This window comes from Theropithecus gelada, chromosome 10, assembly GCF_003255815.1.
Source record: "Theropithecus gelada isolate Dixy chromosome 10, Tgel_1.0, whole genome shotgun sequence".
In the NCBI taxonomy this organism is placed as follows: domain Eukaryota; kingdom Metazoa; phylum Chordata; class Mammalia; order Primates; family Cercopithecidae; genus Theropithecus; species Theropithecus gelada.
Genome location: NC_037678.1, coordinates 63712605 through 63732404, shown reverse-complemented (window position 1 = coordinate 63732404; position 19800 = coordinate 63712605). Strand labels below are relative to the sequence as shown.

Below are 19800 nucleotides of genomic sequence, written 5' to 3'. Positions count from 1 at the left end.
GCTGTCATGATATTGCAATCAAGATGTTGCAATATTGTTGAGACTACTGGGGCTGCAGTCTCATCTGAAGGCTTGACTGGTGCTGCAGGATCCACTTCCAAGGTGGCTCACTCACATGGCTGGCAAGTTAGTGCTGGCTGTTGGCAGGAGGCCTCAGTTTCTCACCTCTCCTTGAGGCTTAGGACCTCTCCTTGAGGCTTCTAGAGCGTCCTCACAACATAGTGGCTGCCTCCTTCTAGAGTAATTGATCCAAGACAATGTAAAGTAGAAGCAGCAATGCCTTTTATGCCCTAGCCTCAGAAATCACACATCGTCACTCACTTCACAATATCCTATTTGTTAGAAGTGAGTCACTCAATCTGGCCCACATTCAAGGTGAGAACAGTTGGGCTCCATCTTCTAAAGGAAGCTGTGTCAAAGAATTTGTAGACATGTTTAAAAATCACCATATTGAACCTCAGAGACCCCTTCTTCAGGGCTCAGTGCACAGTAGGGGCTCAGTAAATGCTGTTGCTTTAACCACATGGATGCCAAGACCAACCACATGGGAGAAGAATTCAGCTCTCTACCTTTCTTTCTAGGTCCATATTTCAGACTTAATAATCCTCTGCAATGTGACTGGTATTTCCATCTCATTCTATTCCATTGTATTGGCCCCAAGGATGCTGTGGGGCTTGGGTGGGGGTAAGGGCTAGCCTACCTTCAATGTGGGACTGATCCCCTAGGGAATGCTTACTTCTTTCCTCTTCTCCAGCTGCACATAGCTGGAGCCAATGGATACCTGAGGGCAGCTGAGCTCCTCCTGGATCATGGAGTACGTGTGGATGTGAAGGACTGGGATGGCTGGGAGCCCCTGCACGCAGCTGCCTTCTGGGGACAGGTAGTTCTCACCCACAGGGCTGTGGGGGAAGCCGGCACAGGGCTAACTTGCTAACATCAAGTTTTTTGGGCTGGCAATTGGTTTCAAAGAACATAAGACTTTAAGGCTTAAGGTGTTGACTATAGCTCATATGTGGGATATGAAAAGGCCTAGGGAGTTTGCAAAAACATTGGACAAGACAAGTTGTGGGTTTTTTTTAATTATTATTATTATTCTTTTTTTAAATTTTTTGAGCCAGAGTCTTGCTCTGTTGCCCAGGCTGGTGGAGTGCAGTGGCGCAATCTCAGTTCACTGCAACCTCCGTTTCCTGGGTTCAAGCAATTCTCCTGCCTCAGCCTCCTGAGTAGCTGGGATTACAGGCGTGTGCCACCATGCCCAGCTAATTTTGTTGTATTTTTAGTAGAGACGGGGTATCACCATGTTGGTCAGGCTGGTCTCAAACTCCTGACCTCAGGTGATCTGCCCGCCTCAACCTCCCAAAGTGCTGGGATTACAGGCGTGAGCCACTGTGCCCGGCTGACAAGTTGTGTTCTAATAGGATGGTAATCAGATTTGCCAAATAAGAAAATTTCCAGCATTTTTGCCCCCAGTAGTTTCTCCATTTGTTTCTAGACACAAAACTCTGATTGTCACTTACACCTAGTCCCTCCTTAGATACCTGCCAGCTCTAGAGTTACAGCCAACTCTTTCTTCTCCCTCTTCTTGGTGTGGCCCAGGCATTGCATCTGTCTGGATTCCCCCCCCCCATGGCTCTAGCATGCAGGCCTTCCCTGGAAATCAACTTTGTCCCACCATTCTTTGGGTCACATCCTAAGAGGCCTTGGGCACTCTCTCCACCTCCTAGGCTTTCTGAGCTCTGGGCAGGGGGACACTGAGCTTCTTCCTGTGTTTCAGATGCAGATGGCAGAGCTATTGGTGTCCCATGGAGCTAGTCTCAGTGCAAGGACGTCCATGGATGAGATGCCAATAGGTGAGTCCAGCACAACAGCTGGTGTGCACAAATAGACAGTTATCAATTTTTTGATGGGTAGAGGGAGAAATAGATAAATATATGGTTGTATAGACTGATGGATTGGTGTATAGATAGATAGATGGATTAATTAATGGATGGTAGATGAATGGACAGATGGACAGATGAAGGGATAGATGGATAAATGGATGAATGGATGGATGAGAGTGGTACATGGGTAGATATGAGGTATGGTTGACTGGATGGGTGGGTGGGTGGATGGATGGATGAATAGACAGAAGAATAAGTGGATGAGTGGGTAAAGGATGAATCTGAATAGATGGCTCTTTCAGCAGTGGGTAGATAGCTGGATGAAGGGGTTAAGTAGAATAGATAGGAGTATGTAGCTTTCTTAGCATCTTTGCATAATTTATTGCTTGGGCTATGTGGGGTACCTGCTTATTTCCCTCACTACTTCTGTCAGTGAAGACTTGAGGACTCTTCTTGGAGACTATCAAAGAGGAACATGAATCCCTTGGTCATAGCTGGGAACCTTAGGAATTGTGACTGTGCCCAGAACCTGGGTTTCCCATTCTTATAATCCTCTAAGGTTTGGGTTGCAGCCCAGGAACTTAGGCTGGCATTGTTTGCTTCCCTCCCTGCATGCCCCAAAAGATGCTTGGAGTTTTCATTGGGTTGGGGTGGTAGCTCGTCTGGTCTGGAGCACCCTCTTGGGCCACAGGTCCTGGCCCTGTCCCCCACAACAGACTCCTCTGCCCCTTCAGACCTGTGCGAGGAGGAAGAGTTCAAGGTCCTGCTGCTGGAGCTAAAACACAAGCATGACGTGATCATGAAGTCACAGCTGAGGCACAAGTCATCCTTGAGCCGGAGGACATCCAGCGCAGGCAGCCGTGGGTGAGTCCAGGGCAGGGCAGCCAAGGGTCCCCGTGCGTGCTCCTACCTGTGGCGCCTGGGTGCAGCCTCCAGCACCCACTTTGTCCTCTCAGGAAGGTGGTGCGTCGAGCCAGCCTGTCGGACAGGACCAACCTGTACAGAAAGGAGTATGAGGGAGAGGCCATCCTGTGGCAGCAGCGGAGTGCAACCGAGGATCAGCGGACCTCCACCTACAACGGGGACATCAGGGAGACCAGGACAGACCAAGAGAATAAGGACCCTGTGAGTGGCCTCACTCTCTGCCCCAGTGTCAGCCACTGCAATGGGAGGAGAACAGGGCCCAGCCTGGCCTTGCCTCTTCAACTGAGAGCCTTCAGAGGGAAGTAGCCAGGCACTGCCCTTAAACTAGCATATCCAGTCTGATGATGGTGGCTACTGTAGTTCAACCAGCAGTTTCAGTCTGATGCTGGTGGCTGCTATAGTTAAAGAGGTGATCAGGGAGCGTGTTAGAGGCTGAGCTGGGTGCTTTGGCACACAGATGGGTCTCCTAATTGACAGGGGGTGAGTGTCCGCTATGTGCCTAGCTATGCTCCACCACACCTAGCAGTAGGCTTCCCAGAAGAGAGCTTCAATAGGGCAGTCACCCAGGAGCTGAGGGCGCTACAACTTCTTTTTCAGGAAATATAACAAGATATTAAGAATTGTGTTTATCAGAACATGCTTTTTGAAAAATGGAGTAGGAGCCTAGCAGGACCTCTGAGAAGCCTGCTCCTGTAGCAGCCAATGGTCCTTTAAGCTTTAAGCTGCTTTCCTAAGGGAACACACATTCATTTCTGGTGGTTGCTTTGAGAAATTTTCACAAACTGGATGGCTTAACATGGTGGAAATTTATTCTGTCTCCGTTCTGAAGGCCAGAAGTCTAAAATCAAGGTGACACAGCGTTGGTTCCCTCTGAGGGCTCTCAAGGAGATTCTGTTCCATAGCTCTGTGAGCTTCTGGTGGCTCAGGCATTCTTTGGCTTTTGCTAGCATGATTCTAGTCTCTGCTTCTATCTCCACATGACATTCTTCTTTGTGTGTGTGTGTGTATTTTCTCTTTTTATTTTTATTTTATTGGATTTTTTTTTTTTTTTTTTTTTTTTGAGACAGGGTCTTGCTCTGTCACTCAGGCAATGGCATGATTATAGATCACTGAAGACTCCAACTCATGGGCTTAAGCGATCCTCCCACCTCAGCTTCCCAAGTAGCTGGGACTATAGGTGGGGGCCATCACGCCTGGCTAATTTTTAAATTTCTTGTAGAGATGAGGTCTTGCTATGTTGCCCAGGTTGGTCTCAAACTTAGCCTCAAGCAATCCTCCCACCTTGGCTTCCCAAAGTACCGAGATTACAGGTTCGAGCCACTGTACCTAGCCTGTTTTTTCCTCTTATAAGGACACCAGTCATTGGATTGGAGCCCATGCCAATCCAGTATGACCTAATCTTAATTTAATTTATTACACCTGCAAATACCTATTTCCAGATAAAGTCACATTTGGAGGTTCCAGGTAGACATGAATTTTTGAGGGACACTACTTAACCCAGAACCAACACACTCAGCATGGCTGCTTTCTTGCTGAGTGGAGTGAACAAGTTTGGGGCTGGAGTGGAATTGCTGAGGACGAGAGAGAAGCTAACTGTACCAGAGGTGGTCTGCCATTTTTGTTCTTCCACCACACCATGAACAGATGAAAACATGCCTAGAGAGTTTAGCTTTGGTGGGATGCAATTGATTAGCTACCCAGCATGCCCACGTGTCTCAGAGGGACCCTGCTTCCCAGCATGAACAGTGAGGTCACCTACTGCCTGTCTCACCAGGAGGTGTGAAGGTGCCTGCCCAAGGGGAGGCCACATCAAAGCCACCAGCTGGTGATGGAGAGGGCACATAGGGAAGCTTTGTTCTGCCTGGCCCCTTAGTCTGAGGATTGGTGAGAAAAGAGACATAGATCAAGATCAAATCACATTTCAGATGTCTCCCAGCTATGCTTTATTTATTTTTCCTTTGTGATTGTGGTGTAACTTAAGTATGGTAAAGCAGACAAATCTTTTTTTTTTTTTTTAAATGATATGAAGCCTTGCCTGTTACCCAGGCTGGAGTGCAGTGGTGTGATTTCAGCTCACTGCAACCTCTGCCTCACGGGTTCAAGTGATCCTCCTGCCTCAGCCTCCCCAGTAGTTGGGATTACTAGTGCCCACCACGACACCTGGTGGATTTTTGTATTTTTAGTAGAGATGGGGTTTCACCACGTTGGCCAGGCTGGTTTTGAAGTTCTGACCTCAAGCAATCCGCCCACCTGGACCTCCCAAAGTCTGGGCTTACAGGCGTGAGCCACCATGCCTGGCCAAGTAGACAAATCTTAAATGAGATTTTCAACAAACTTTTACAAATGTACACACTCAGATGAATTCATAGAGCATTTTCATCATCCATGTTCTCTCTCTGTCCTTTCCCCCACTCCAAATGTAGCCACTATCTAACTTTGAGTTCTAAAGATTAGTTTTATATATGCATATGAATAGACACTGTAGTTTGTCTTCTTTTATGTCTGGCTTTTTTAACATCTGTGAGAGTCACCCACGTTGTGGCATATAGCACTAGGTCTGTTTTTGTTTTTTGTTTTTTTTTTTGAGACAGGAGTTCACTCTGTTGTCTGGGCTGGAGTTCAGTGGTGTGATCCTAGCTCACTGCAGCCTTGACCTCTCGGGATCAAGTGATCCTTCCACCTCAGCCTCTTGGGTAGCTGGGACTATAGGTATGCACCAACATGCCTGGCTAATTAAAAAAATTTTTTTTGGCCGGGTGCCGTGGCTCATGCCTGTAATCCCAGACTTTGGAAGGCCAAGGCGGGTGGATCACAAGGTCAAGAGATTGAGACCATCCTAGCCAACATGGTGAAACCCCGTCTCTACTAAAAATACAGAAATTAACTGGGTGTAGTGGTGGGCACGTGTAATCCCAGCTACTCAGGAGGCTGAGGCAGGAGAATCCCTTGAACCTGGGAGGTGGAGGTTGCAGTGAGCCAAGATTGAGCCACTGCACTTCAGCCTGGGGACAGAGTGAGACTTTGTCTAAAAACAAAACAAAACAAAACACAAAATTTTTTTTAGAGATAGAATCTTGCTATGTTACCCAGGCTGCTCTCAAACGCCTGAACTCAAATGATCCTCATGTCCCAGTCTCCCTGGCCTCATTCTGGTTTTTTTTTGTTTTTTTTTGTTTTTTTTTGAGATGAAGTCTCGCTGTGTCACCCAGGCTGGAGCACAGTGGCGCGATCTTGGCTCACTGCAAGCTCCGCCTCCCGGATTCACGCCATTCTCCTGCCTCAGCTTCCCTAGTAGTTGGGACTACAGGCGCCCGCCACCACGCCCGGCTAATGTTTTGTATTTTTAGTAGAGACGGGGTTTCACCGTGTTAGCCAGGATGGTCTCGATCTCCTGACCTCGTGATCCACCCGCCTCGGCCTCCCAAAGTGCTGGGATTACAGGCGTGAGCCGACGCGCCTGGCTGCCTCATTCTTTTTTATTGCTTTCTAGAATTCGGTCATTTGAATATTAAAATTTACATATCCATTCTCCTTTTTTTTTTTTTTTTTTTTTGAGACAGAGTCTCGCTTTGTCACCCAAGCTAGAGTGCAGTGGCGTGCTCTCGGCTCACTACAACCTCCGCCTTCCAGGTTCAAGCGATTCTCCTGCCTCAGCCTCCTGAGTAGCTGGGAATACAGGTGCGTGCCACCACGCCCGGCTAATTTTTATATTTTTAGTAGAGACAAGGTTTCGCCATATTGGCCAGGCTGGTCTTGAATTCCTGACCTCAAATGATCCACCCTCCTCGGCCTCCCAAAGTGTTGGTATTACAGTGAGCCACTGCTCTTGGCCTCCATTCTCCTTTTGGTGGACATTTGGGTTTCTTGTTTCTGGCTACTGTGAATAAAGCTGCTATAAACATTTTTGTGCATGTCTTTCGGTGGACATAAGCGCTATTTTGTGTTGGGAATATACCCAGGAACACACTGGGAGTCACAGGTAGGCATATGTTTAGCTTTAGTGGATACTACCAAGCAGTTTTCCAAGGTGCTTTGTACCTGTCTGCTTTCCCATGGCAGAGTGTTTCTTGCCAACTCTTGGTATAGTCAGTTTTGGTTTTTGTTGGTTTTGTTTTTGTTTTATACAGAGTTTCACTCTTGTTGCCCAGGCTGGAGTACAATGGCACCATCTCGGCTCACTGCAATCCTGCCTCCCGGGTTCAAGTGATTCTCCTGCCTCAGCCTCCCAAGTAGCTGAGATTACAGGCACCTGCCACCATGCCCAGCTAATTTTTGTGTTTTAGTAGAGATGAGGTTTCACCATGTTAGGGTGGGAATTCTCAAAGTATGGTGCCTGGACCAGCAACATCAGCACACCTGGGAACTTGTTAGAAATGCAGATTTTGGCTGGGCACAGTGGCTCACACCTGTAACCCCAAAACTGAGGGAGGCTGAGGTGGGAGGATCTCCTGAGCCTAGGAGTTACTGGACAACATAGCAAGACCCTATCTCTGCCACCCCCACCTAAAAAAAAAACAATTAGCTGGGTGTGGTGGTGTGTAGTCTTCGGTCTCATGAGGCTGAGGCAGGAGGATTGCTTGAGTCGAGGTATTTGAGGCTGCAGTGAGCTATGATAGCACCACTGCACTCCAGCCTGGGTGACAGAGTGAGGCCTGGTCTCTGAAAAAAAACCAAAAAGTAAAAATAAATAAATGTAGATTCTCAGGACCCACCCCAGATGTGGTGATACTGCTGCACATAAGAATTTCAGAACCACTTATTTGAGGAATAATTTGTTCAGCCTGACCCCCAAATCACATTTCTTCCAAGGCTGTGGCTGACTTTGGTTCACTGTTTTTTCTTCTTCTTTTTTTTTTTTTTTCCTGTGAGACAGGGTCTCACTCTGTCACCCAGGCTGGACTGGAGTGCAGTGGCCCGATCTTGGTTCACTGCAGCCTCTGCCTCCCAGATTCAAGCAATTCTCCCACCTCAGCCTCCTGAGTAGCTAGGATTATAGGCACCCGCTATCACGCCCGGCTAATTTTTGTGTTTTTTGATAGAAGACGGAATTTCCCCATATTGGCCAAGCTGGTCTCGAACTCCTGATCTTAAGTGATCTGCCTGCCTTGGCCTCCCAGAGTGGGATTACAGGCGTGAGCCAACGTGCCCCTTGTTTTTTAATCTAATGTTTAAGAAGTAGTACAGACAGACTAAATCAGAATCTCAGGAGTTGGGACCTCAGCATTGTATATGTTTGTCTTTGGTTTTTTGTTTGTTTGTTTGTTTTGAGATGGAGTCTTGCTCTGTGGCCAGGCTGGAGTGCAGTGACTCAATCTTGGCTCACTGCAACCTCTGCCTCCCGGGTTCAAGTGATTCTCCTGCCTCAGCCTCCTGAGTAGCTGGGACTACAGGCGCACACCACCATACCCAGCTAATTTTTGTATTTTTAGTAGAGACAGGGTTTCACCAAGCTGGCCAGGATGGTCTCAATCCCTTGACCTCGTGATCCACCCGCCTCGACCTCCCAAAGTGCTGGGATTACAGGCGTGAGCCATCGCGCCCGGCCATGTCGTTGTTTTTCAAACCTAAAGAGAGACTGTTTTTCAAGTGATTGCAGCAGTAAGTAGATTGCTTCCACCACAGAATTGGCAAGGATCTCGGAGGTCAGTGAGAAAGGAGTTCATTTCCTAGGGAGGAAGACAAGAGGCTGCAAGGACTGAGGGTTGGGGGTGGGACGAGCAGGTGGTGTAATTGGACAGTTGACCAGGAATGTGTGTCCCATGGTCAGTCCATTTCCAGAAGGGTCTTCAGGAGAGTTTTTCTGCATTGCAGTGCTTGTTTACCCTCAGGGTGAGTCAAAGTCCAGGATCCTGTGGGGAGGGGAGCAGCTTAACTAAAATTTGGTTAAATCATTTACCGCTGGGCACATTGGCTCACGCCTGTAATCCCAGCACTTTGAGAGGCCCAGGTGTGCGGATCATCTGAGGTCAGGAGTTCGAGACCAGCCTGGCCAACATAGTGAAACCCTGTCTCTACTAAAAATAGCCAGGTGTGGTGGCAGGTGCCTGAAATCCCAACTACTTGGGAGCCTGAGGCAGGAGAATCACTTGAACCTGGGAAGCAGAGGTTGCAGTGAGCCAAGATCACTGCACCCCAGCCTAGGCAACAGAGTGAGACTATCTCAAAAAAAAAAAAAAAAATCATTTAGCAAGCATTTAATTTCAGTTGATAAGTTGACAGTTTAGCTAATCATTGCAGAGAAAAAGAATGAGAATTTGGGGAACTGTGTTTGGGTTGTCCTAGGAAAAGGAGGGGTCGTCTGAGCGCTCTGGAAATCCTATGGGGAAGGGTGATTCTGTGCAGTCAGCCATTCCCCAGAACACGAAAGGTGGGGGTTTCGTTTAACCTTCCTGTTTTCCAGTATCTCAGTTCACCATTGCCAAGATGATGTGCCTACCACAAAGGGTGTTCCAGGGTCAGTTGTGTTCTTATTTGTATAGGACTCAGCCCATCATTTGTATCTCATTAAGCATTAGGCAGATAAATATATTTAGAAGTTCCCTGCCTCATGAGAAAACCTCTTTCGTCTAACCCACATCCCTGCATCATGAGAAAACCTCTTTCGTCTAACCCACATCCTTCAGGCCGGAGTTAATTCCTCTTCCTTCAGTGCTCTGATTTCTGACACTGGAGATGGACATAGGTGGGTTTTGTTTTGTTTTGTTCACACGGGGTCTCATTCTGTCACTCAAGCTAGACTGCAGTGGTGCAAATATGGCTCACTGCAGCCTCAACCTCCTGGGCTCAAGTGATCCTCCTGCCCAGCCTCCCATGTAGCTGGGACCACAGGCACGCACCACCATGCCCAGCTAATTTTTAGATTTTTTTGTAGCGATGAGGTCTCACTATGTTGCCCAGGCTGGTCTCCAACTCTCAGGTTGATGCCATCCTCCCACCTCAGCCTCCCAAAGTGCTGGGATGACAGGCATGAGCCACTGCACCCAGCAGGGATTTTTTCTTTTTAAACGAATAGATTTTTTTTTTTCGAGCAATTTTAGAACTCTAGAAAAATGAGTGGAAAGTACAGATATTTCCCATATACACCCCCCTCCACCCTGGTTTCCCCTGTTATTAACAACTCACATTAGTGTGGTACATATGTTATCACCAATGGGTCAATATTGATACTTTATTGTGAACTAAAACCCATAGTTTACGTTGGGTTTGCTCTTTGTGTTGTACCTCCTGTGGGTTTTGACAAATGCATAATGTCATGTGTCCATCATGATAGTGTCACACAGAATGCTCTCGCCAATTGGTTTAAGTGGTTATATTAGACAGCTGAGATTGCGAGCAACTGGTTAAAGAGACCAAGTCTATCCCACTAAACAGCCCTGGTGTTCTACTTATGCTTCCTCCCCAAACCCTAGCAACCACTGATCTTCTACTGTTTCCATAGTCTTGCTTTTCCAAAATGGTATATACTTGGAATTATATAATATGTGATGTTTTCAGATTGGTGTTGTATATGGTTTTTTTTTTTTTTTTTTTTTTTTTACTGAAGAGCTGGGGAGAGAAGAAAGGAAAAAAAGAAAAAAAATTTCACTGAAGGATGATGCAAAATTGTCCATCAAAGAGACTGTAGCAATTTACATTCTCACTCATTTCCCTATACCCCTGCCAACACTGAGTAATAACACACTTTAAACATATTTGTCAATGTGATATCTAAAAGTGATATTTTGTTGTTTTAATTTTTATATTATTAACGATGTGTGAGGATGAATACTTTTTTCCAATGCCATGTATATCTATATATTTTGCTGTGGGCTGCATATTAGTATCCTTTGCCTACTATTTTTATTGGGTAGGTAGGTTTTTTTTGTTTTTTTGTTTTTTTTAGATGGAGTCTTGCTCTGTTGCCCAGGCTGGAGTGCAGTGGTACGATCTCGGCTCACTGCAAGCTCTGCCTCCCAGGTTCACGCCATTCTCCTGCCTCAGCCTCCTGAGTAGCTGGGACTACAGGCACCCGTCACCATACCTGGCTAATTTTTTGTATTTTTAGTAGAGACGGGGTTTCACTGTGTTAGCCAGGATGGTCTCGATCTCCTGACCCCGTGATCCACCCACCTCGGCCTCCCAAAGTGCTGGGATTACAGGCGTGAGCCACCACACCCGGTCTGGGTAGGCAGTCTTTTAAAAATTGACTTTTGGCTGGGTGCGGTGGCTCATGCTTGCAATCTCTGTCTGCATTTTGGGAAGCTGAGGAGTGTGGATCACTTGAGGTCAGGAGTTCAAGATCAGCCTGGCCAGCATGGTGAAACCCAGTCTCTATAAAAATATGAAAATTAGCTGAGTGTGGTGGTGTGCACCTGTAATCCCAGCTACTCGGGAGGCTGAGGTGGGAGAATTGCTTGAACGCGGGAGGCAGAGGTTGTGGTGAGCGAGATAGCGCCACTGCTCCACTCTAGCCTAAGAGAGCAGGACTCCGTTTAAAAAAAAAAAAAAAAAAAAGGCTGGGCGTGGTGGCTCAAGCCTGTAATCCCAGCACTTTGGGAGGCTGAGACGGGCGGATCACGAGGTCAGGCGATTGAGACCATCCTGTCTAACACAGTGAAACCCCATCTCTACTAAAAAAAAAAAAAAACAAAAAAACAAAAAAAACAAAAAACTAGCCGGGCGAGGTGGCGGGCGCCTGTAGTCCCAGCTACTCGGGAGGCTGAGGCAGGAGAATGGCGTAAACCCGGGAGGCGGAGCTTGCAGTGAGCTGAGATGCAGCCACTGCACTCCAGCCTGGGCAACAGAGCGAGACTCTGCCTCAAAAACAAAACAAAACAAAACAAAACAAAAAACTTTGAAGAGTTCTTTATACTTTTTGAAAATTACTCTCTTTTCTGTCGTATATGTTGAAAATATTTTTCTAGTTTCTTCATGTGTCTTTTGACCTTGTTCCTTGTTCATGGTGATTTTTGCTGTGCTTTAAATGTTATTGTCGCTTGTATCTATTTTTTAGTTTATAGTTTTTAGGAAGCAGCTACTTTTCAAACTCTTGTTATCCAAGAATTATTGGGTATACAGGGTCCCTGGGTAAGAATCTTTGTGAGACATGCTTCAAATACAGAGGAAGGATTACAAGTGACTGAAAAACCCAACTAAAATGGACTTACACACAAGGAATTTATTGGCTTATGCAACTGAAAAGTCTGGGCCTGGAAGGATCCTGGGCTTCAAATGTGTCATTGGGATGCAGTCTCTCTTAGTTTTCCTTCATGTCAACTTCACTTGCAAGCAGACCCTTCAACACAATATCTCCCCAGCCCTCAGCTTACATCATTCTTACTACCCACAGTTCCTACAGAAACTTCTCTTTCCCAGTTGTTCTCGCAGAAGTCCCAGGGTTGCTTCACTGAAGCAATTTCAGTTAAGAACTCATCCCTGGGCCAATCCCGGTAGTGAAATATGTTGACTGGCTAGGCCTTAGGTCATGATCCAGGCCCTGGAGCAAGACCAGGGGTCAGTCAGCTCTACAAAAATTCATAGATTGGGGGTTCCCCAAAGGACAACCCTGGCCCCAATACCCAGAGAGGGAAAACAGATAGGGGAAAGGTCCAAAGAATAATGCCCTCAGCAGAGAGACAGGTGGATAGTAGGTTCAGATCTTCCAGCCAGCTGGTAATGTTGTCCTTCTCACTCGCAGAACCCCAGGCTGGAGAAGCCAGTGCTACTCTCCGAATTTCCTACCAAGATCCCACGAGGTGAATTGGACATGCCTGTTGAGAATGGCCTCCGGGCTCCGGTCAGTGCCTACCAGTATGCACTGGCCAATGGCGATGTCTGGAAGGTGCATGAGGTGCCCGACTACAGCATGGCCTATGGCAACCCTGGCGTGGCTGACGCCACCCCGCCCTGGAGCAGCTACAAGGAGCAGAGCCCTCAGACGCTTCTGGAGCTGAAGCGGCAGCGGGCTGCAGCCAAGCTGCTCAGCCACCCCTTCCTTAGCACCCACCTGGGCAGCAGCATGGCCAGGACGGGCGAGAGTAGCAGTGAAGGCAAGGCCCCCTTGATCGGAGGCAGAACTTCACCGTACAGCAGCAATGGGACCTCGGTATATTACACGGTCACCAGCGGAGATCCCCCACTTTTAAAGTTCAAGGCCCCCATAGAGGAGATGGAGGAGAAGGTGCATGGCTGTTGCCGTATCTCCTAGTCTCCGTGTGATGGAGGAGGGAGATGACTGGAGAGGGGCTCCTGGAATCCAGGCCAGCCCGACAGCCCTGGCTGGGGAGGTGTCATAGGGCAGCTGGGGAGAGGTGGGCTCTGCTTTTCAGAGGAACTCAGACCCCAGCCCTCACCTGGCTGCCCATAGCATCCCATGTCCCATGTCCCATGGTTCTGCTTCCTGCTGCATCGTCTGCCATCTGACACAAGGCCCGTCATGGCCTCCTGGCTCACTCTGCTGTCTGATCTTGGGAGGGTGGGCTTGAGATCCCAGCTCTATTCTTGGTATAAAGGCTTCTCCGGATCAGTATGTGCATGTCACATCAACACACACACACACACACAGACACACACGCACACCCAAGCTCGATCAGTGTGTGTAGGAATGACATACCTGGGCTCAGGGGAAGCAAGGGGGCTTAGAATGTATGGGGTATTCCCAAAAGGATGGAAATTAAGACTCAGAGTCTCATTACCACTGCCAATGTGGCTTTAGCAGGGGAGGGGACCTGCTAAGCTGAGACCCATAGTCCTGCTCAGAGTCATCCCAAGGTCTGGGCCACCAGCCACACCTGACAGGATCGAGAAGTCCTCGCTGTGTTCAGAGGGAGCCAGGAACCTACATGGGTAGATGAGATGGACACAGACCTGCTCCCTGCAGCCTTGTTGAGAGCCACACTTCTACCCATGCCAGGAGCCAGCTGTATGACCATCCAGGGATAAAGGGGGATAACCAGGCGATTCCATTTCTGGAATCAACCAAATCATGTTTTCCTCTTGGATGGAAGTGCCAAAGGCAGAAGGGTGTGGGAGGGGGACAAGGTCAGTATTTACAAAAGTATATCTGATTTTAAAAATTCCTGCAGTCTGTAAAACTCCTAGAGGGAGGGAGGTATCTGAATTCACTTCTTCTTGCTGATCGTATCACGGTCACTGGGTTTTACTGGCTGGTGCTGGAAAAATGAAGCTAAATGAGGAGCTTCCATTGGAATGCTTTTCCAGCCAGAGAGGCCAGTTAATTTAAAAAAAACAGTCGCTAGTTAACAGTGACAGAGCCCAGCACCCTTGGGTCTTTGTGAATATCCAGACTGTTTCAGCCCAGCCCATCTCAGCCAGCCCTCCTCAGACTAAGCTGTCAGAGCAAGCAATTAGGGGCCAGCCTACCTCCACCTCCCACCCCCATCCACCCCCATCAGTCATGTGTGTGGAGTCAGTGCTCAGGATCCTGGGCCCAGCTTTTGCTTTTCTGGGGATGCTTGGTGAGGCAGATTTGCCAGTCAGCCCTTTTGAGTTCCTGCCTGGCCCAGGGGCTCCCAGCCTGCACTTGCAGGAGTGGTGATGTCCCAAATCTGCGAATCCAGGGTGCACGTGGTCAATATCCCGTCCTGCATTCAGGAGAGCCGTGGTAGGGCTGGAGTTGGGTCTTGCCCAGCTCTGCAGTTTCATAGTCCCAGCCTTCCTGATGCTGGGGAGGGAGGACTGTGAATGGCTGTTCTCCCCTCACTGCTGATTCTCCCAGGACCCCCTTTGGAGTTGCCCATGGCACGGGCACTGCCCACAGGCTCAGCCAGAACCTTTTGGTGCAACCAACAAGCTGCAGGTTGTCCCCTGCTCTGTGCGCCTTTTATTTGTCCTTAAACTACCTCCTTAGAGCTCTGAAGGGGTCCCCTAGGTCCAGATTTTAATCTGGGGAACAGATCTGGGTTCTTTTTAACCCACTTCTTTCTCAGTCTATGAGAAACTTTCCCTGAGGGGCATCTGGGCTAGGGGCTTGGGGCTGGAAGACCATCCCCGCCTTGTGCCACAACTTTTGTCATGGGATCTGCTTTTTGTCATTCTTCATTCTTAGCCCCCTACTGTGGCCCCCATGGCCCCATAACGCAGAGAGGAAGCTGGACTTCAGGGAGCCTGAGTGATACTTTCCCAGGAGCAGAGCGACTGGACCAGAGAGTAGAGGGCCCATGGGAGTGACTGCGCCCTTGGTGGCTGCTGGAAGGGGAGAGGTTCTCAGCATCAGGCCACCTCCACCCCAGTGCCAGGATAGATGTATTCTAGAGTAGAGGTAGAGGCGGCCCAGGAGGCTGAAGACAGGTGCACAGATGCTTCCCACGTCCCTGCCATCTGGGGTGGGCTCTTCAACATCTCAGGCTGTGGCTGGAACAGGACAGGATGATGTAAAACACATGTACCATTGGCTGTAAAACAGTATGAGCCCAGACTGACGCTGAAAGCCCTCATGAGCTGACCTTAGCTACAAGGTAGGGAGTTCTGAGGGAAGCCACGTGCTCCTCAGGAGAGAGCTGGGCAGGTTTTCAGATCTTTTTGCTCAGGGGCCAAACACTGAAGGCATGTGCTGCCCAACCCACTGAGCACCTGAGGCCATTCCCTCCTTTTCCGCATGCCTCCTGCCTCCTGGGCCATTCCTCTCCACCCAGAAGGCTGGGAATCCCAGGTGATTCCCTGACAGGAGCTGACTTCACACATGGGTGACTCTCAGGCATTGGCTCATGTTTTCAGCCAGGGATAAACCATCCCCTCTTGGGGCTTTAAGTCCCTGGGGAGCTTTCCCTGTAGGTCTTCTGAGTGTTGAGAGACAAGTTGGAGACTAACCTCCAATGAATGAGCCGCTGTCATTCATTAATTCACTCACGTAATTTACTGAGTAGCTGCAACATGCCAGCCACTATGTTAGGTTCTGCGGATAAAGGAGGAATACGACAGAGTCAAGAGAATTGTTCTTTGTGGTTTCTGCCCCTTGGGGATCACAGGCATCAGCAGTCCCATTCAAGTCACCTGAGGCAAAGTGTCTGCATTGCTTTTCAGCTCCCAGAATCCTTAGAGTCTGAATTCCTTTAGCTGGGAACAGCTGTCATGGCCACCCCTGGATAACATTTGCCAGCAGTTATAGATGCTGGGTCTCGGGTTCCAGGCAGACATCATCCAGCTCCATCTGGAACTTTCAGTGATAGCTGCCTTCAGCCAGCATCTTTGGGGGACTCTATAATATCAGCTTGAGATCAGTGTCTAGAAGACTGTTCTGCAATTTGCTGCCAAATGCATCTCAGGTTTTTAAAGTGATTGTTTCTTGCTCATGGTGGCTCATTTATTACATAGTCCCCTCACCCCACTAATGGATAATGGGAGGAAAAGTTGCTGCTTCCTTCAGCATCAAAGCCTTTCCCCGGGAATCTGCCTCCCTCCATGGCAGGGGTGGATTCGGGAGCTGGGAGAAACCAGGCAAAGTCAGCCAGATGCCTAGCTCCTGCTGAGACCCAGGTCCTGTGGCAGCTCCTCATTAGATTAAAGGAGACCACTTCCAAAGCAGGTGCTGCATGACTCACCATCATATGCCCCAAACAATTGAAAGTTGGCGGCTATCACCAGACTGTGGGTTTCTGGCGAGTAGCTTAGGGAAGCCGAATAAACTCTAGGCCCAGAGCTACTGAAGACTTCAGGATAGAATTCTCCATCAAATATGCAGCATAAGTAAAACTGCTCTGCACCGTTTGATCCATTTCCAAGGGGCTTAGAAAAGTTAACAAGGGTGTGTCCCCTGTCCTGCCCCACCGGTTTGCTGGCTTTGTAATAACATGAGACCATTGTGGTTGTTGGTGTCAGATACCTTTTCATCCTGAGCTCTCTCACCTACCTGCTCTCTCTTCTAGAGCAGGATACTGGGGTACTTTCAAGAAGGGTGCTCCTTTCAAGATGCCCAGAAAGACTGTATTTAACTCTTGCTATTTGTAACTTGGGGATGGTCTCCCCTGCCCCAGGGCACATAAGAGCAAAGGGTCCAATGGTCAGTGGATGACTCTGCAAAAGTGACCCCCTGTGCCAGAAGCTATAGCCCTCTCCCCGACAGGACTCTCTTGTTGGCCAGAGGGCCCGCTTCCCATGGGCATTGCAAGTGCCACCGTGCGGGGCCTGGCTCTGCACACCCAGGAAAAGTCTGCAGACCCCCAGCCCTCCGCAATAATTCACCAGACCAGAAGCCACTGATGTACAGAGAACACTTTAAAAAATGTATTTTATGTGAAAAAAAAAGTTAAAACTCTGTATACTGTATCAGCAGCTTTGTGTAAAAATGGCAATCAAGAGAGTCTAATATATTTAAAACTTTTTTAAAAAAAATCTTCGCGGATCTTTGATATCGTATTGAAGTAGCTTCCAGGTAGCCCCTCGCCACGCGGCACCGGTGGGCCTTGGGTCCAAAACCATGGGTCAGCCACATCCCAAAGGGGGCACATGTCCCTGGAGTTGCTTCCAGATGCCAAGGCCTGTGACAGAATTCGCTGTTAAGAGTTTTTAATTAAAATTATTAAATTCCTTTTAATAACACCTGCTAGTGTGAGTGGTTACTGCTGTGAGCTCACTTGAACAGTGCTGACTTGAATTCACAAAGAGGAGGTTTCTGGAATAGAGGGTGGGTGAGGGCTTCTAGTCTCTTCCCCCTTACCCCACCCCTTCCCCACAGAGGGCTTTCCCATGAGGCCCCTGAAGTAGAGGGAGTTCTAGGGGCTCAGACCTGGAGCAGATGTCTCTCCAGACTGGGAGATGGTGAAAACTGATGAATTCAAGAAAAGATTGGTGGTTGGGAATGACCTTCATTCTGTCAAATATTCTCTTTGAAATTAACATGAGGCCCTAGAGTTGCATATATTTATTCCATACATTTTCAAAGTTTTCCCTGATATTTATTTATTTATTTTTATTTTTTTAAGATGGAGTCTCACTCTTTCACCCAGGTTGGAGTGCAGTGGCGCGATCTTGGCTCACTGCAACCTCTGCCTCCCGGGTTCCAACGATTCTCCGGCCTCAGCCTCCCAAGTAGCTGAGATTACAGGCGCTTGTCATGATGTCCAGCTAATTTTTTGTATTTTTAATCGAGACAGAGTTTCACCATGCTGGCCAGGCTGGTCTCCAACTCCTGACCTCAAGTGATCTGCCCACCTTGACCTCCCAAAGTGCTGGGATTATAGGCGTGAACCACCGCGCCCAGCCTCTCATGACATTTGTATATAACAAGGGTGCCCCTCTCCTCTGTCCCATTCTTGGAGTACACTGATGTGTCCTGTCCTCTTCCCCCTGCCCTATTCCACTCTTTCCCCTCGTGTGCTTATTGTGGGGAAGTACAATACTATAAAGTACTTCACCTTATGACAGCAATACAGCAGCTAAGGCCCTGGCCATTCTCATTTTTTACCTCAAGCATTAGAGCCATACAGAAGCTATGTGGTTGCACAGCCTCAGACCACAATCCTTGGTCCTTGTCCCACACAGGACTTTGTTGGTGTTTTTCTTTAAAGAGGATGAAAAGGGTGTTGGATCACAAGGTGAGGAGTTCGAGACCAGCCTGGCCAATGTGGTGAAACCCTGTCTCTACTAAAGATGCAGAAAATTAGCCGGGCGTGGTGGCACGAGCCTGTAATCCCAGCTACTCTGGAGGCTGAGGCAGGAGAATCGTTTGAACCTGGGAGGCAGAGGTTGCAGTGAGCCGAGATCACACCATTGCACTCCAGCCTGGGTGACAGGGCAAGACTCCATCTCAAAAAAAAAAAAAAAAAAAGAAAAAAAGGTGCTCTTTTGTAGCCTCCCAGACACTGGATACCAGAGCAGGGACACATGGAAGGCCCCACACTTATTCTTGAGAAACTTCACAAAGGGATGAGGAGAGCAGGGGAAGAGAGGGAGAGGCGTCTGAATAGCCGCAGGCATTCATCCATTTAAAAAGGTTATTGGTTACTAAATAATAATAGCAACCTCTCACATTTATGACGCACTTTTCATTTACATAAGAAAGATGAGGACTGAAAATTGATTGTTGGATTTAGCTCTGTGGAACTCATGATGAACCTGACAAGAGGTTTTGGTAAAGAAGTGAGGGGTTTAGCCTGATTGAAGAGGGCTGGAGGGGAACTGGAGACAGCAGGTATAGACAACTGGTTTGAGGGTTTCTTTTTCTTTTCTTTTCTTTTTTTTTTTTTTTTTTTTGAGACAGGGTCTTACTCTGTCACCCAGGCTGGAGTGCAGTGGTGTGATCATAATTCACTACAGCCTCAAACTCCTGGGCTTAAGTGATCCCTTGCCTCAGCCTTCCCAGTGGCTGGGACCAACAGGAGCACTGCCATGCACTAAGAGTTAGGCGCACTACCATGCCCAGCTGACTTTTGTATTTTTTTGTAGAGACAGGGTCTCACTATGTTGCCCAGGCTGGTCTCAAACTCCTGGGCTCAAGTGATCCTCTTCCCTTGGCCTCCCACAGTGCTGGGATTACAGGTGCAAGTCACCATGGCCAGCCACATCTGAGATTTTATGCTGCAAAAGTAAGAAGAGAGATGGGGAACTTTAGAGGAATGTAGGGTCAAAAGAGGGTTGTTTTAAGACGAAAAATATTTCAGCATGCATGTAGGTTGATAGAAATGAATCAGTAAAGAGGGAAGCTGATGTTCCAGGAGAAAGAGAAGGTTGCTGGAGTGATGCTGGTGAGTAGTAGAGGGGCTGGAAGTGCCCAGGCAGAGGGGTTGGGGTTGGATGGGCACAGGCGCAGTTCATCAATGCCCAGTATATGGGCAGCGATGGAGACAGGAAGGTAGACTAGATGGGCGCACGTGGACGTTCCCTTCTCACTGCTGCTGTGTTCTCGGTGACATAGGAGGCAAGCTGTCAGAGAGGAAAAGGTAGAGAGAATGAGGGAAATGTGGCCTACCAGGCAGTTTTTTTGTTTTGTTTTGTTTTGTTTTTGATGGAGTTTCGCTCTTGTTGCCCAGGCTGGAGTGCAGTGGTGTGATCTGGACTCACT

At 48.3% G+C, this 19800-nt stretch overlaps 1 protein-coding gene across 2 annotated transcripts in view; it reads left to right on the top strand.

Annotated features, from left to right (window-relative positions):
* Positions 1-17339, top strand: part of PPP1R16B (protein phosphatase 1 regulatory subunit 16B) — a 119453-nt gene extending 102114 nt beyond the window's left edge. Inside the window, exons 7-11 of one of the 2 annotated variants that reach the window (XM_025400126.1) lie at positions 755-880; positions 1775-1850; positions 2615-2744; positions 2837-3005; positions 12481-17339. In XM_025400126.1, the coding sequence (XP_025255911.1) occupies positions 755-880; positions 1775-1850; positions 2615-2744; positions 2837-3005; positions 12481-12990 (1011 nt within the window). In that variant the 3' untranslated portion in view covers positions 12991-17339. The remainder of the gene's footprint in view (positions 1-754; positions 881-1774; positions 1851-2614; positions 2745-2836; positions 3006-12480) is intronic. The other variant, XM_025400127.1, reaches the window with a different exon arrangement.
* Positions 17340-19800: the final 2461 nt, after the last annotated feature.